Source organism: Hemiscyllium ocellatum, chromosome 37, assembly GCF_020745735.1.
Source record: "Hemiscyllium ocellatum isolate sHemOce1 chromosome 37, sHemOce1.pat.X.cur, whole genome shotgun sequence".
Taxonomy (NCBI): domain Eukaryota; kingdom Metazoa; phylum Chordata; class Chondrichthyes; order Orectolobiformes; family Hemiscylliidae; genus Hemiscyllium; species Hemiscyllium ocellatum.
In genome coordinates this window covers 21,604,753-21,623,394 of record NC_083437.1, presented here as the reverse complement: position 1 = coordinate 21,623,394, position 18,642 = coordinate 21,604,753, and the positions used below count along the sequence as shown (strand labels likewise).

Below are 18,642 nucleotides of genomic sequence, written 5' to 3'. Positions count from 1 at the left end.
TATAGGTTGCACGTAAAGCCAGTTTTATTTAGCGCTATTATTAAACGAAATAGCACCTTCCAAGAAAGACCAGGTTTTTAGATCGCATGGGGTACTAATTGCTTGTTCCACTATTTTTAAGCCACAAAGTAGACTACATCCCTGGTATTCCAGCACTGTATGTGCGCAGCACTCCCTGTTAAGGCAGAACACTGCTCGCCACAAAATGGCGGATTCTCCAGAACTTTCCATCACCTTAAAATGGCGCCCAAGTGGATAAGGAGAGGGGGAGGGGGAACAAAGACAGGGACAAAGAGGACTGAAAATGGTGGAATGACGATATTCCTGTAAGAAAACCCCATTCTGAACGAACACAGCAGCTTTCTGATAAGAAGTAAGTTAATGGTAACAAGTTTTTTCAAAGTTGTATTTCCTCATATCGGTCATTTCGGCGTTCAAGCCATCTAAAAATCTTCCCAAATCGTTCATAATATCCAAATTTTAGAATTAGTCGAAGGAGGCACTTATACACAAGTTAAACAGATCTATTCTTTAAATGAAATAGTGCAAATCCCTGGAATAGCGCTTTCTCAGATTCCTCTCTATTCATCGTGCTCCAGCACCGACAGCAGCTTTTCGAGAACTTTCCTTCCAGACACTGGAGTAAGCTAAATACCAAGTCTGCGCAGTTGCGCAGAAAATACACCCCGGTCACTTTCTGCACATGCGTACTTCTCCTCCGAGTTTCTGCTCCGGTCTGTACCCTTGGGCAGCGCACCGCGCCGCATTTTCCGCGCATGCGTAGATTGCAAGCTTCGCCCGGGGTGTGGAAAAGAAATGTTCACCGGGTGTCACGCAAGCGCAGTTGACGTTCGTTCTTTTGGCTGGGAAGGGGGAGGGGAGGGGTGGAGAAAAGGGCGAGGATTTCCTTGGCGCCTGCGTGCTACCACGGCGAGCTGTGGCGACCCGGGGTTTCGTGGCGCTTGCGCGCTCGCGGCGACGGATCCCGCGCATGCGCAATGTGGCTCAATTTCGGGTCTGGGGACGAACTGTTAGCGTCTCGAGGAAAAAAAACCGCGTCAGGTCGGGTGGCGCGAGCGAGAAAGAGTGTGTGTGCGCGTTAGTCGAATGGTGGGATTTTACCTCAAGGATTAACCCGGTCCGAGCTGACAGGAACCATCGCCAACGCAAAACCGGACTTTCACTCGCACAGAAAAGGAGCCTTATGACTCGCTAAGGATGGTACGAGAAACCAGGCATCTCTGGGTGGGGAATTTGCCGGAAAATGTGCGCGAAGATAAGATTATCGAGCATTTTAAACGGTAAGTGTGGACTGCGCCGTGTGCGGTATACGCTGTGGAGTGTATAATGTGGGCCTAGCCTCGAGGCCCGTCAGGGTAAACTGAAACCAGGGAAAGTGCCGGCTTCTTGCTGCAGCTGTGTGTGAGATCGCGCACACACACGCGCGCAAGCTGTTGGTTAAGTTCATATCCTTCATTCCGTAAAAGGGGTCACTGATTGTCTTACAGTATTTCTATTGTTATGTGACATTGCCAGGATCTTGAGTCGATCTTCTCCAGTCTGCTTTCTGATGCTACCTAAAAGCTTTTAATCAGTCAGGAGTGGAGGAATACCATTCACTAAAAAAGGGAAATGAAACAAACACATTTCGATTTTTGTTCTTGCCCGTGACTTGGCTAAATGTGTTTGTGGGAATCTTGTGTATGTTTTTGAAGCTGTTGTACCCTGTGTTTTTCAGTCAAAGTTTACAACTGTTTCATGTTAATACTGTAAATATTGGTGGTTTTGCAAACTGCCTCCCCTAGAGAGGGAAAGATATGAAGATCTGACTGTTTTAGACACATGGGAGCTATAATGGAGGACAGGGGCTGTCTGTGGGAAACAGAGCTGGGGGAGGGGAATACAACACATTCACTGATAGCAAAGGTCCAAACTGGCGCTCATCTGCGATCAGATACTGGCCTTGTACAACAGAAACAAATACAAGCCCAAGAAAGATTTCAGTTTGGTCAATTTATGTATCGTATTTTAATTAGAGGCACTAATTTGGTATGATATTAAAGGTACCTCTGCAAAATATGCTTCAGCTTACCTGAGAGGTTCGGATTTTCATGTAGGGTTGCTGAATTTCGCACAAGCTTATTTATATACTAGACAGGAAGCAGCGATCCAAAGTGCAACCAATGCATCGTGTAATGAACAGATGCAAATTGAAAACAATTCTGATTGTGAAACCAGAAAAAAAGGTGAAAGGGAGCTATTGAAGTCGCAAGTTGTTTCTAATGTAAAAATGAGCAGAATGTTTTTATTCTTAAATGAAGTATTGGTGCAAAAAGGAAATGATAAAATTGCAGAGCAGAGCGTAGCGTGTGGTGCTCAGCGTGAGTAAAATGGCGGACTCATTCTCAGTATCAAGCCTCACGTTTGGCATTTGAAGCATGCACTTGTACCTACCCGGCAGAAGATGTGTAGCAAAGCTTGATTTACCATATCTCGTATTTTTTTTAGGCTTAGAAAGAACTTTTACATACCTAATTGCAAAACACTGCCTGATAAGTGATCATTTGCTGTTCAAAAATAAGAATATAGTTTTACATTTATTTTATGTTTAACCTTGTATTTTTGAATATAAATGAATGGAAGTAATAGATCTATGGTAAGTTTTGAAGCTTGGCCTTTTGGGGATATCTTTGAATATTGGGGAAGACTCATGGACTGTTTTCTAGGATGAGCACACAAGCTGATATTAGTGAATTCTCATGTTTAGGAATTTAATTCTGATTTCTTTCACCATATTATGTACATAATGTTAAAAAAAAATCCATTGGATATTTTAAAATTCAACAAAACCTAAACACAATCGAATCAGATTGCAATAAAATTTTTGCCCCATGTTTAAAATAATATCATGTTATTTGTAAAAGTATCTTTTATGTATTAAAACGTTAAATTTTCAGGAGTAAAGTTGATTGTGGTTTCAGTATTTGTCGGTCTGTATCATTTGGTTCAATTTAAGAATAATGGTAGTGTGGAGATTGCCCAACATATACACACAAACTTCACTGCTTTAGATAAAAAATTTTAACGGACTCCTATCTTTTAGTTGAGTGCTGAAGGTGCCTTGTTACTGTTGGTTGGTGACTTTTTTTAAAAAATTAATTGTCAGTGTGTGAAGTAAGATCTCATTTGCATTGGGCAGGAATTTTGTATAAATCATACACTTACACTTATGTTTATGCTATATTTGTTTAAAAAGTAGAATATAAAATGTCCCATGTTTATGTTCTTCATCCAAACATCAAGAGACTCTTTATTTTCTAAATTGTTTCTAATTGTATTTCAGTGACAAAATCATTTAGATGATATCCGTATGTTTTAAATAAAAATATAGTGTAATTTTATTCCATTTGTTAAAGAAAAAGTCAAGAGCATATCTAGGTATGCTGTAAGTTTTTTCCTAATCCAACCAGATAAAAATGAAAAAAAACATTATTCTATGACATAGAGGAAATAGGTTTCCACTATGAGCACTTTTTAAAATAGGATTATGGTGATTTAGAAAAATACTGTTATTAAAACCATTTTAAGATATTTTTAGCAATGCTGTCGTGGTTACAAAAATTATTGAGAGTGATCTGCGGTTGATAGACTCTCTAGTGTCTATTGCTATGTTTAATTATAGAAGAAGACTGTGTATTTTCTGTTATACCAGTTTGAAATGCAAATAAACCAGTTCCCACCCCTCCCCCACCAGAGAAGGAAACGCAAAGGGGAGGGTGCATTAGGTTTCAGCTAGAAATGATCTGGAACATGTTCTACCTGAAAAAAAATCTCCAAACAAAGTAGATAGCTTGTGAAATCAAGCTTTAAACACTAATTCATTTGATACAACAACATTTAATATATTTAGTGCTTTTCATTGTATTTTAGGTCGGCCTATTCTGTAATGTGGCAGGTGTTAGGAAATCATTGGCATAACTCATATCTCATTAGATTCTGTTTTTATGCATTGCACTTTTGTATTGGCCAGAGTTAGGGCACTGTACTTGTTCTAATAAAATGCACAATTAATGTCAGCAGCAAGAATTGTATTCCGAAAGGTGAAATATGGCGTAGGTGTTTAGTATCAGTTAATTTTACTTGCCCAAGTAGTGTTGTCACTTTTCTGCATGGAAACAGTAGTCAGATGTTGTGGGTAGAATGTGTTTTCCTTGTGGTCTGTATTTTATTTTGCTGAAGTAAGAATGCTAAGATGAAGATAGTTAAACATGACTCGATTGAATTAGCACTCTATGGGGAGGAATTATTCAGAGTTAAGAGACATGCAAACTATGCAGAAAATGTTGCTCTTTGATTATAATAGCACTATTTCCCAGTCAATGTATGAATTTTGGTAATATTGCACTCCAGCAAAACAAATTATGTAATGAGTGATACTAGATAGATCAGCCTTTTAAGGTACAAAATTATCTTCTAAGAAGGTTTTGATATTTTTCTTTCCCACCAAAAGAAAGGGACTTGCTTTTAGGAGATGGATTGCCTGTCCATTTACATTGACACCAGAAGACCTGAATTGGATTAGAAATATACCATATTTGACATCTATAAGTCAAATTTTGATTGTTAAATTGAACTGTTTCAAAATGGGATCATATTAGAGACAGATTGATACAAATAGTACCAGGAATATAGCTGTCTAATCTTTTTCACATCTTTTGCAACAAAAGCTGAGAAATCGTTATCTTCCCTTCCCTTCGCCATCCCCACCCCAAGAAAGTTGCTCACTCTGTTTAATTGGTATTGGGGTTAGATTTCAGAAATCTAGTTTAATGAACAGAGAAATGTCACACAATAACAGACTCATAAATAGATTGTGAAAGTAGTTTCATCATAATATAATGATACTTTTGTCTTTCATCTGTTTAGCCACCCCCGATTGAACTTAAAGCCAGATTCAAATTGGATGTTTTCCACCTGTGTGATAGCAGTCATTAACTTCTTGAAAGTGATCGTTAGCAACATTTGGTCTCCAGATGTGAACAAATAAAAATTAATTTGGCATCTGCTGTCATGTTATATGCATTTCTGATCTGTGCATATATTTTGGTTGTGCAAAAATCAAGGAAATCATTCTTAGGATAGCAAAATAATGCATTTGGCCTTGGCATTGCATGGATGACAGTCACAAAATGAATACTGAACTCTGACCCTTTTGTCCAAATGTGCTGGCTTCAAAATACCAGTTGTGGTTCTGGCGTAACAGGCAACAAAAGTGCCAGCTGCTCCTGGCTGCCATGTCTGAATGACAAGAGTTGCAGTTTTGTGTACAAATGAAATAGCTCCCTGCAGATTACAAGAGTACCAGTGGTATTTAAATTCAATTAATCAACTTTCAATCTTAAGGAAGAATTCAGGCATTTCAAAATTTGTTACGATTTACATTGGGTGGCAGCCCTTAGCATGTAAGTCCCTCTCTTGAGGTTTAGCATTAAGAGATGAGTCAGAAGGTCATTGGATTGAAACCCTGTTATAGAATATTAGACAGTATTGGGTCAGCACTGAAATGACTATTCTTGTTGGGTTGCTGCTACATTTTGACCCATTAAGCTGAAAGCCTGTCTGTTCAGACTGATGTAAATTTCCAATTTTGGAAAGTAAGATTATTTGGTCATTTATGAAATTGTTTGCAGTAGATTGTTGTACAAAAGTTTTACCTTGCAATAATGTCTGCATTTTAAGCAGTAATTTCTGTGATGTAGAACACCAAAGGTACTGCCTAAATGCAGTTTCTTTATTTGAGGAACATTTGTTTATGAAAAAAAAACCGCAGATGCTGGATGTCAGAAACAAAAACAAATTGCTGGGAAAATGTATCAGGTCTGGTAGCATCTGCAGAGAGAAAGCAGAGTGTTTAAAATCTGATTGAAGATTTGTAGCTCGGGTATCCGTTGTTGTGGTTCTGCTCGCCGAGCTGGAAGTTTTTGCTGCAAACGTTTCGTTCCCTGGCTAGGGAACATCATCAGTGCGGTGGGAGCCTCGTGTGAAGCGCTGCTTTGATGTTTCTTCCGGTATTTATATTGGTTTGTTCTTGCCGCTTCCGGGTGTCAGTTTCAGCTGCTTCAGAAAGCAGAGTTTGGGTCCAATAATGCTTTTTCAGAACTGATGATAGCTTGGAAAAATTTGTTATATGTGTTGAAGGTGAGGTTGGGGTGCAACGATAGGTGGAGCTGAAACCCAGAGAGAGAGAGACAATAATAGTTGGACAGATAAAGAAACTGGTAGAGGTCAATTTGGGAAAATCAATGGATACTAATTGGGACTATTAGTAGCAGACAATGGGATGGTTATTGTAGCAGCCCATGTAATGACAAGTCCATCTTCCGCAGCTACACTGGCACCATCCCCCACCTTTTCCTCAGCTACATTGATGACCGTATCGATGCTGCCTCATGCTCCCACGAGGAGGTTGAACAGTTCATCCACTTTACCAACACCTTCCACCCCGACCTCAAATTTACCTGGACCTTCTCTGACTCCTCCCTCCCCTTCCGAGACCCCTCCATTTCTATCTCCGGGCGACCGAATCAACACGGACATTTACTATAAACCGACTGATTCCCACAGCTACCTAGACTACACCTCCTCCCACTCTGCCCCCTGTAAAAACGCCAACCCATATTCCCAATTCCTTTGTCTCTGCCACATCTGCTCCCAGGAAGACCTGTTCCAATACCGTACAACCCAGATGCCCTCCTTCTTCAAAGACCGCAATTTCCCCCAGATATGATCGACGATGCTCTCCACCGCTGCTCTGCCCTTGAGTCCCGCCCCTCCAATCGCCGCCAGGACAGAACCCCACTGGACCTGAACTACCGCCCCACCAATCTCCATAAACATTGTATCATCCGTTGTCATTTCCACCACCTCCAAACGGACCCCACCACCAGGGATATATTTCCCTCCCCTCCTCTGTCAGCGTTCCGAAAAGACCACTCCCTCCGTGACTCCCTTGTCAGGTCCACACCCCCCACCAACCCAACTTCCACTCCCGGCACCTTCCCCTGCAACCGTAAGAAATGCAAAACTTGCGCCCACACCTCCCCCCTTACTTCCCTCCAAAGCCCCAAGGGATCCTTCCATATCCATCACAAATTCACCTGCACCTCCACACACATCATTTACTGCATCCGCTGCACCCGATGTGTGGCCTCCTCTATATTGGGGAGACAGGCCGCCTACTTGCGGAACATTTCAGAGAACACCTCTGGGACACCCAGACCAACCAACCCAGCCACCCCATGGCTCAACACTTCAACTCCCCCTCCCACTCCACCAAGCATATGCAGGTCCTTGGACTCCTCCATCGCCAGACCATAGCAACACGATGGCTGGAGGAAGAGCACCTCATCCTCCCCCTAGGAACCCTCTAACCACAAGGGATGAATTCTGATTTCTCCAGTTTGCTCATTTCCCCTTCCCCCAACTTGTCTCAGTCCCAACCCTCGAACTCAGCACCACCTTCCTAACCCGCAATCTTCTTCCTGCCCCCACCCTCATCTTAACCTCCTTCCACCTATCGCATTTCCAACGCTCCTCTCCCAAGTCCCTCCTCCCTACCTTTTATCTTAGCCTGCTGGGCGCACTTTCCTCATTCCTGAAGAAGGGCTCATGTCCGAAACGTCGATTCTCCTGCTCCTTGGCTGCTGCTTGACCTGCTGCACTTTTCCAGCAACACATTTTCAGCATGTAATGACAAGGTCTTGTATTTGGAGGGGGTTGGGGTAAAGGCATGGGAGAGCTGCTGAGGCCCTAAAAAATTTAAACTAGATAATGAATCCAGAAGGTTGCATGCCATTCAGTGGAAAGTGAAATGCTGTCCTTCCAACTTCGCTGCAGTAAGCCCAAAACCGGTGTTGGCCAGGGAACACTGGTGTGTTGAAGTGACAGGCAATGGGAAGCTCGGGGTAATTTTTTTTAGACAGATCCGGGGTATTCTGCAAATTGGATGCACAGTCTGTGTGTCATCTTTCCAATGTACAGACTATCTTGTTTTGAAAAAATACTGTAGACTACTTTTGAGCGAAGTGCGGGTGAATAACTGTTTCACCTGGAAGGTGTTTCTGAGGCCTTTGGTAGTTCCTGCCTCTGCACTATCTGTTTGATTTCAGAAAACAACCTATTGTGAGGGGCGCAAAATGTTTGCATCCACTCTGTGGCTGAAAATAGTTTTTAAAACTTCAGTTTACGGAATTTTTGGTTGACAGAGTATTTGTTGCGTTTAATGTTCAAGAAATAATATTTGATTTTATGTACACTTTGATTTTGTGTGCATTGGAACAATCCTCCTCAATCAGAATGACATCGACCTTTGTTTAGATGCAAGTATGTATAATCAAAATTTTGATCAGGAATTTTACCCCTTTAATTTCCTTAAACCCATATCTGCAAGAAAAAGACTATCAACCTCATCAGAGTTGGAAATTCTTAACTTTTGAGCCTAGGTATGAAGTTTTATCAAGACTGTTTATTTTATCTTGGAAGACCTCGCAGCTTAGTCAAGTTCTGCTTTTCCTTACCTATTGAAAACACGCGCACACATTCCACACCTTCTTTTGCTTCACACCCCTAAATTTTGAGCGAAGTGCGGGTGAATAACTGTTTCAGATTTAGTGAAGCCAGTGTTCCACCTGGCTATGATTAACACCAATCATGGAAGAAGTTGGGATTTTAAGCCTCGGTTTTATATTCAGCAGTGTTTGCTGTTTTGAACGAGGACTAAGTAATGACTTTCTGTGATCAGACCTTTTTGACTGATGTCTCCCAAATCTGACCTAATGTATTTGGAATCTCATTAAGAAAACACCTTCATAAGAACATTGGGAATAGGTGGTTCAACCCCTCACATCTGCTCTGCTGTTGAATACAATCGTGCCTGATCTATTTTGGCCTTCATGCCATTTTCCTGTGTGTTCCTCATCATCCTTTAACCCATTGCTAATTAAAAATCTATTCACCCTTTATTTGGCTCCTGGTGTCCACTGCCCATCAGGGTAGGGAGTTCCACAGATTCATGACCCATTGACAGAAGTAATTCCTCATCATCTCTATTTGAAATCTGCAACCCCATATCCTAACGTTATAACCTCTTGTTATAGATGGCAAACAGCCTGATTTATTGTAGATATGAAGCGTTGGGTGAAATGCAACAACTTTCGTTTCTTGAATAATAAAACGGTTTAAGATGAGTGTTATCAAAGCAGGTTTCACACTGGACTACATAATGAGATGTTGGGACCTGTGATCGCATACATGGATAAATGAAGTGCTTTCAAGATGAAAGGGGAGCTAGAGAAGTATCTGTAACAAGATAGCTGAAGCGATGACTGCCACTGGTAGAACAATTAAAATTAGGGACAAACATGGTTAGAATGCAATTTGTTACAAATTATGTTTCTTCTAATTGATGATTCTTGCAATCTATCAGTCTGTTTATCATATGTATTCTATTGTTATTGCACATTAATGGTAGAACTAGGAATATTGATAATGACTGAACTGAAAATGTTATGTTGGCTGGTATACATAATGGAAGATTATTTCAAAACTATTTATTTGTCCTTTGCACGTGTTGCAGATCTGATATTGTAAATATGGTTAGATTTAAAACAGGATAAGAACAATAATTGCTATGAGTTCTTTGTGATCAAATCAAACCTGTCTGGTTTTATAACTGAAATACTTGTTTTATAACTGAAATACTTTTTTAAGGTAGAATGCCTAAATTATTGATGTTAGATATGTCATTTATCTAACGATTCATTGAACTATGTAGTCATGAATTTGTTTTGATGTTGGGTATGCTTGTTGAATACATGCATCCAATATGCGTTTGCTAAGTATTCTCACTATGTCAAGCATACAAATGAGAATCACTAATACTGTATGTTAGAAGTAGACAAAAATGTAGATATGGAAAAGTAGATCAGTGGTTTGAATTTACGAATTTAACTGGTTTCATAGTGATCAGCTCATAGGGTTTTAGAGAACATGTTTGTTTTGGACATTGCAACTATTAGCAATTTAGGTCCAATGTAAATAAGATGCCCATATATCCTGAAAAAGATAACATCTATCTCTTGCAAATGTTTAGTATTTTATGTATTAAGCAATTCCCAGCCGTCACAAATGGTTGTTTTCTGCTGATTTTGGTTTGAGGTAATCTGATTGTGCCCACTTGTTCAGATATAGGTTTAAACTGTTACAGTTCCTGTGGTTATTAAATTGTTTGGGAGTTTGATTCAATGGGATTCAACACCACATCAGGTCTCTTCTCGTCCAGCATTCCAAGTAATTAATTTTTCCTAATGCTTCGCCTATTTCTCAGCATAAGTGCACTGTGGTTTTTAAAAAAAAAACAACTTTTTTTAAATGGACTGTGAAGTTAGGATCTGGAATACATAAGCTATGACACTGAATGATGTATTTGTGGCTTAAAAAGCGAATTGGTAAGCACCTAAAGTGAGGGTATTTGCACAACTGTCCAGGACAATGGTGCTAGCTGAGTTGCTCTTGCAGGGAGCTGTCAGTGACAGGAGGAGCTGAAAAGCCATTTTTTTTGCACTGTAACTGTTCTATGATTCAGTCTCCTCTTGTTCAGATAATGTCTTTGTATCTACCATTGAATTGCTTGATCAGTTTAAACATCTCTAGGTTGTTCTGAATTTGAGGGAATCTACTGCAGGCTCATGGCATCGAAAATCAGAATTTAGCACTTTAGACTCATTCTGGTGAATTAGTGGACTCCTGCTCTCTGCCACCTAATTTATTGCTGCACTGTTGGGGGAATCTTGCCGTCAACTACCAAGACCCAAATCCTACTGTCTATATTGTTCCACGTTTTAGGACATTGCTTGAAGCCTGCATCTTTGTGCATGCTTTTGGTCACCTACCATAGTATCATTTTATGTGGCACATTGTCATGTTTTGCTTTGTAATGCTCCTGTGAAGTGCTGTGGGACATTTTGTATAAATGTAAGTTGTTGCATCATATCTCTCCCAGTGCCAATATATTCTGAAGGGCGATGCTGGAAATGGGCCATGATTTGCACTCTGCAAGTGAGGCTTGGCTTCCTCGTTTTTTGAATTTCATGCCTTTTTTTTTTAAACAAAGGTTGGCGTTCTGATTACAGTTTTGTACCCAGGGACCAGTATTTAGCAATTTTATGCATCGGGATATCTAAGTTTTATTGTCCTTCCGCAGTTGATCTACCACAATTAAGAAAATACTCTTGATTGGCTTTTCTTAGATCACATTTGATTTTATCTTAGTCGCCCCTTACCGTTGTAACTTCCTCCTCCTACCACTGAAAACTTGCTATGGTTCCTGACTTCAACTAATTTTCAAATTTCTATAGGCAATCCCCTATACCTTTGTTCAAGTCATTAATTTGTTCAGTGAACCGTTGAGGCTCCAATATAATTCTTAGGGAATGTCATTTGAAACAACTAGCTACTCAACCAATTCCTACTCTCTCATCCCCCAACCAATATTCCAGTTAGATGTATAAATCTATCTACATTTGATGATTTCTCATGTATTTATTTCTAAAATGGCTTGCAGAAATTCATACAGATGGCATGTCTGTTTTCCTATCATTTTCCTATTTATCATGCTAGATATCAGCTGCTTGTTTAAGTGGATTAGTCACACATGACCTACGCTTCTCAAATCTTTGCACACTTCTATCAGTTTGTATCTTGAGCAAATGTAAGTAATATGACGTGGGTGGCTCTGCAAGATGGGAACTTATTACTTATCCCTAATTCCTCCTGAGAAGATGTGTTTTAATAGTGAACCACCTTTTTCTCACCGTTGTCTGCTTGGTGAAGCTACTCTCACTGTGAGGGAGATCTCGGAATTTGATTCAAACAAAAAACTAACAGCAATACAGTACATGTCTGGACCCTCTTTTTTTTTTCCCTAGGAGGCAAAGATCAGAGATTTGGAAGATGATGTTGAAGAAACCTTGTTGAGTTGTGGTAGTAGATGTTGTAAATGGTATCAACTATAGTCAAATGCACAGGTGCTGGCAGGACTGAATACCTGAAAAGTGATGCTTAGTCCAAGTAGTGTTGAATTTCTTGATGGTAGTTGGATCTGAACTCATCTAAGCAGCTGGAAAATATTTTATTACACCCCTGACTTATCTTGTAAATTATGGAAATGTTTTGGGAAGTTGGGAAGTATGATATTTGTCATTGATACCCAAACTCTGACCTAATCTTGTTATAGAATTGTATGCATGAAGATGCCTGGAGCAATGAATAGCAATAGTAGAGGCTTCAACCTTTTTCATCTAGGCAAAGACATGCTTACCGTATCTATTAGAATTATTTGAGCAGTTAATGAGCAAGTAAGAGAAAGGAGAACCAGTTGATGTGATCTGTTTAGGTTTCTAAAAGACGTTTGACAAGGTGCCGCACAAGAACCTACTACGTACAATAAGAACCCGTGATGTTACGGACTAGGTACTGGCTTGGATAAAGGATTGGTTGACTGACATAAGGCAAAGAGTGGAGATAAAGAAATCTTTTTCAGGATAATAGTCAGTGACTAGTTTAGTTTTGCAGGAGTCATTGCTGGGACCGCACTATTCATGCTATACATTAATGATCTGGACAAAGAAACTGGGAGCACTGTTGTTAAGTTTATAGAAGGGAAATGCTAAATAGTTTTTTTTAAGTTTAAGGGACAGGTAGTGTTGAGAAAGTGGGGAGGTTGGAGGAGGACTTGGACAGGCTAGGAGGGTGGACAAGTAAGTGGCAGATGAAATACAATGTGGGAATATGAGGTTATGTACTTTGTAAAGAATAGTAGCAAAGACTATTTTCTAAATGGGGAAAGGCTTCAGAAATCTGAAGTGCAGAGGAACTTCCAAGCCCTAGTTTAGGATTCTCATGATGCTAACATGCACATTCAGGAAGGCAAATTTCAAAAGGGTTAGGATACTAGAGCAGGGATGTGCTGTTGAAACTGCGTAACACTCTGGTCTGACTGCATTTGGAATATTGTGACTGGTTCTAGACCCCACATCTAAGAAAGGATGTGCTGGTGTTGGAGAGGGTCCAGCGGAGGTTTACAAGTATGACCCTGGGGGTGAAGGGCTTGTCACATGAGGAGCAGTTGAGGACTTCAGATCAATACTTGACAGAATTTAGAAGGATGAGGGTGGATCTGATTGAAACGTAGAGAATATTGAGAGGATAGAATGAATGTGGAGATGATGTTTGCACTGGTGGGAGAGACTAGGACCTGAGGACACAACTTCAGAGTGAAAAGATGACCTTTGAGTTGAGATGAGGAAGACATTCTTCAGATTGAGTGTGGTCAGTCTGTAGAACTGTGTATCACTCCTATGATACACTTAACATAAAAGGGCTGTCTAATGTACAATCTAGATAATGTATAAATTTAGTAAAGATAATCCTCTGAATGAAAAACAGTTCTGTATAATTATTACAGTTCTTTTTATTAAAAAAGATCAAGCTCCATGATGTGTATTTCCTTATAGTATTGAAGTTATTATTAGTGAGGCTGAGTAAAGTTCCAAATATGTTTTGAGAATCATGCATTCGATGCTTTGTTTTATTGTGTTGCCTAGTTTATTGCCTGTGTTTGCTCTGTTAAAATTGTGATGCAAGTTTTCACAATCTTTAGGCCATTTAAAAATGCCAAGTAGTTTCTGTGATGGTTCAGTTGGTGAAGACAGGGTGTAACTGAACACTTCAATGTTTTCTCGTCTGATTAATTAGTTACTCTCAACCCAAGCAACATTTTGTGTGCTACAATTGGTCTCTGACCAGACTATTAATGGGAAAATCTGTTACTTTTTGGTTGCCCAGTAACTATCATCAATCTAGAAAGTATTTGCATGTGAACATGCAGTTAGAACAGAATTATATATCGGTTGTGATTGGATACTAAGCTGAGTCTCAGTCTTGAGTTTTCACATTTCAATATTTCTAAAGGAGTACCAAATATGTAAATTTCAACAAGTTAGGGTTCAACTTGGTATTGAAATGGGGATAATGATTAGCTGAGTGGCAGTGTTCAACATGGATAAAATATAGTTACAAATTAGTTGACATCTGCCAACACCTCAGTGGGAGTACTAGAGGTCATCAATTCAGGCAAAATAAATGAAGTCAGATTTAAAAAAAATACTGTTAGTACAATGGAGCTATCTGATAATTTGTTCAGCAGGGATCGGGTTGGAGCCAAAAAGGTAACTTTTCTGGCCTAGTAGAGGGGGTTGACTAACGCTCATCGCACACTGCACATCCATGGGTCTACATTTCTACTGTGGTGTCTTTCATGCTAGATAGTTTTTTTTTCCCCTAATGAATCTGTTCACAAATGTTATTACACCCCTCTGGAGCATGTGGGATTTAAACCTGGACCTCCTGGCATAGAAGTACGGATATTACCATTGCACTCCGCCAGCCCCATCAATCAGATTTTTCTATGCTTGGAAATCTTCCAATTTCAGGTTCCATTCTGATCCCTAATTTAAAGGGCAGTTCGTTAATCAGTCCTGTTTGATATTTTCTCTGGCAACAGATTTTGTCATTCTTTTTCAAAACTGTTTCTACTTTTGATTTTAAGGATATTTTAACCGTGGAACATAATACTTTTGCATTCTCCTTCTGATGATCCCCGATGAGATGCCTGCAAGTTTGGGTTATTACATAACCTTAAGCCAATTCCCATCAATGTTGATATGTTGAATAATGCTATGTTGACAGCCCCACCTACTGGTGCGGTATTTTTAGAGTCTTGAAATCGCTAATTATTTGAATATTGAATATGTAGTGCTGCCACTGATGAGAAGATCCAGTTATGAGTAATTTTACGTACACAGTTTATATTATACATTCTTATACTCCCACTTATAAATAAACATGAAATTTGTTTATATAGTTTCCTTTCCCACCCCAACATTCCCAAAACCTGTCACACCCAATTAAGCATTTGTGATGTGTAGTCACTGTTAAAACAAAGTCAGGAAAACGTTTGCAGGACATGAACATAAATACAGAATATTTACTTTATTATGGATGTGTGCATAACTGTTTCAAAAATGATGTATTAACTGCAAAATAAACATGGAAAAGCTGAAATATCTAGAAATTGTTAAGCGATATGAAAATGCCATTTAAGTTGGGATCTTGTTTCAAGTTTGTGGTCTCCGATTAACCTTCAGCAATGTTGTGCAGTCAGGTGTAATTAACATGGCTGGAAAATGTGATTCAGCTGTTCCACCTGTGAAAGATGGTAGTTGATTAACTTTGTAAGTGCTATGTGCTGGGGGAGGGGATGTCCAAATCTTTATTTACAAACTACTGTATCACAGTTTATTGCATCTTCTCAAAGGCTCGATAGCATATGATTGATGGATAAGCTGTGCCACACTGACACCATGCATTAACAAATGCATTCTGATTATGCTAGACTTTGTTTCTCACCAGTCTGAGTGACAACCTGACAACCTTAAACTTTCATTCTATTTTCCATTATGTAGCCAGTTGCTACCGATTCTGATGCTTGTACCTTGACACCGCAGTCAATGATCTTAGGCATTTTAAAGTCCATGTATATCAAACCTATTGCATTATCCTTATGTACTTGTTACTTTATTTTAGAATCGTTGGTTAACATTCCATTTTTTGTTTTCTAGATTTTTTTCTTCTGTTGTATCTTTAAGAAGTAATTCCATTATTTTTCCTATCATTGACAAATTAATTATCATTGCAAATGCTCCATTTTCTCTTTTGGCTATGAGGTGAACTTCAGGTACATTTCATGGATGTCAAATGTTTTTGTGGTGTTTCGAGTGCTATCTTTGAGAGAATTGATAATTTGAGACTTGGGTAAATGCTGCAAACTGAAAACTAACCAAAAAAATAGATTTATATCATGACCATTCATGTGGATGTTGCAGACCTTCGTGCCATTATTAAACTAGGAGAATGGAATATTTCTATTGCTGTAACTATTACTGTTTGTGTACTTCAAGATTTGCAGATTGTTTACCTAAAATGCTCGCGGTCAAGCTTACCCTTTAAAAACTTTACAGATTTAAATGGTTTACTCCACTAATTTATTTGAGCAGAAAAAAAATCACAACCAAAAGCATGTATTTGAAGGGGCAACCGTGTAAAATGCACAGATTATAATTTTTTTTCTAAATTAGATTATACTTTTTTAGTTTGAAATAAGATATTCCCCGGCCTTTGTAAGGCAGAAAACATTCGAGCCTTAAATTATATACAGTACCGATGTGCGGTGATTTTTGTTTTGTATAAATTAGAAGAAGCTGCACCTATTCCCCTCGTTGATTGTGCTTGTCGGATGTGGCCCCACACCAGGGCATTATATTCCTGAACAATTGCATGAATCTTCATTTTGCATCTATTTAAAACGAATATCGTGTTTTCGTTTTGAGGTGATGGATAGTCTTCCACGTATCCCCTCGCGTATGCAGCCGATATGTACATTTCAAATTGATTAAATTACTATCGAGGAGAGGCTGTTGCGATTGTCCTTTTGTCATTTTCCCTCCCCCTTAGTTTGTTTGGGTCGGCTATGTTAACGTTTGGTGTGACTCTAGTATAACAATAAAATGCTGCAATACTTCGGGCAGGGGTTACTTTTGGTCTTTTTTTTAATGTTGCAAATGTGGATCTGTCGATTGGACTATTTGATTGTCCAAAACCATTTTAAAACAGCGTTTTTCGTAAGCGACAGCTATTACAAGCACAGAAAGGAGAATTGTTTTGATTCTGCAGTGTATTATGTAAAAATGTGTGGCATTCACTTGTCTCAAGAGACTTGGCTAGAAAAAAACGAGGCTGCATAATCCAATGCTAATACCACGCTCGTTAATTAAAAAGAAAAATCGCATTATTCGAGAACAACATTGTACAGAACAGTCATATCTGATAGCAGTAGGACACCTAAGTACGTGTGTTCTCAGAAATAGGGAACAACCGTTTGAATGTATATGAATTAGAGAGAAATCTACAAATTAGGCATACCGCAATGAAATCCTGCTACATTCCCAACGCATCATGTGATACCGCTGTCGAGCCACACAGTTACAGAAAGGTAATTTAATTGATGACTACGTCCAATGAGAATACTATCAAGAATTATGTCCTTGGAATAATATAAATCGTTGTGCGTTAACAGAAGATTACTTTGGGAAAATGAAATTACATTTTAACACCGGATTGTGCACATATTCTAAATCTAGCTGGCCATTTTTCTTTACAACATTGGCATATTCTGCTAACATTGTTCAAGTCATGTCTTTTTTTTCCTCCCGATCTCCCGCCATTACATGGATCAGTTGGATCCCTGTGATGTATCCCGCCATTTTACAGCATTGCACCGCCAGTCGGCTGCGAGATTGCAGCAACTGAAGAACTTGGAAGGCACCCGCGAGGTGCGTCCATGTAACCAGTTCAGCTCAGTTGAGGGAATGCGCGTTATTATTCCTCTCGGCATTTACCCAAAGTGCAGCCTCTTGTGTAAACGGCCTTGACTTTTGAAGTGACACGAACCCTGTAAACAGACAGAAACGTTTATGTTTAATCTGGGTTCAAATAACAAATCGAGCCGCAGTTAGTGAATGGGTGGCGTATTACCACGATTAGTGACGTTGAAACTTCGATAATTTTAATTACAATGTGTTGCATACATGCGTTGTAAATTAAAAACGTTTGAGATAACATTTCACACCTTTAATGACAAAAGTAGTTTTCGCTTCGGTTGTGTTTTACTTAATGGGAGGATTAATAATTATTTTGGGTGCGGCTGAGAATAACTGATAGTTAAAGGAAGCGTGTACAAAGACATAGAGCCATACGGCATAGAAGCTGGCACTTCGGCTATGTCAATGAGACCAACAAACGCCAAAACTCAGCCAAATGGGATTAGTGTACTTGGTCCACAGTTTGATCCACAGCCCTGGCATTTTAAGTACTCATCCAGATGCTGCTTAAATGCTGCAAGAATACCTGCTTCCACCAATCTTTTCAGGCAGCATTGGAATTTGTCTACCATCCTCTGGGTCAAAGAGTTTTCTCAGATTTCCTCGAAACCACTTGCTCCTTGCGTTAAACGTATGCCCTCTAGTTTTAGAATCGTCTGTTAAAGGGAAGAAATTATCCTGATCTATCTGTGCCTCATAATGTTATTAAACTTTTCTTATTTAATTAATTTTTCTGATCAACTGTTCAGAGAAATGTTATTACACACCTCTGGAGCAGGTGAAATTTGAACCTATGACTTCGAGTCCAGGACTAGGAAACTACCACTGCACCACATATACCTCAACCAGGCCACTCCCTTTGCCGCGTCTGTGCCATGGAAACAAACCCAGCCTGACAGGCTTTTCACTCCAGGCAACATCCTGGACAAGACTCTTGCATATATCGCACTTTGTTTTGCAGAGCAGGAATTTGGAATTTGGTGTCTTCTAACATAACAGATCTGGTGTTTACAAAGTGAGGAGATGCTTGATATGTATTTTGAAAATTTCTAGTTGCAGTAGGACTAGATTGTATCAAAAAATTGCA

General features: G+C 39.4%; 1 protein-coding gene across 6 annotated transcripts in view; it reads left to right on the top strand.

The window, feature by feature from the left end:
* Positions 1 to 1,026: 1,026 nt before the first annotated feature.
* spen (spen family transcriptional repressor) overlaps positions 1,027 to 18,642 on the top strand; it is a 108,406-nt gene continuing 90,790 nt past the window's right edge. For all 6 annotated transcript variants that reach the window (XM_060852090.1, XM_060852089.1, XM_060852083.1 and 3 more), the window contains exon 1: positions 1,027 to 1,301. In XM_060852090.1, the coding sequence (XP_060708073.1) occupies positions 1,219 to 1,301 (83 nt within the window). In that variant the 5' untranslated portion in view covers positions 1,027 to 1,218. The remainder of the gene's footprint in view (positions 1,302 to 18,642) is intronic.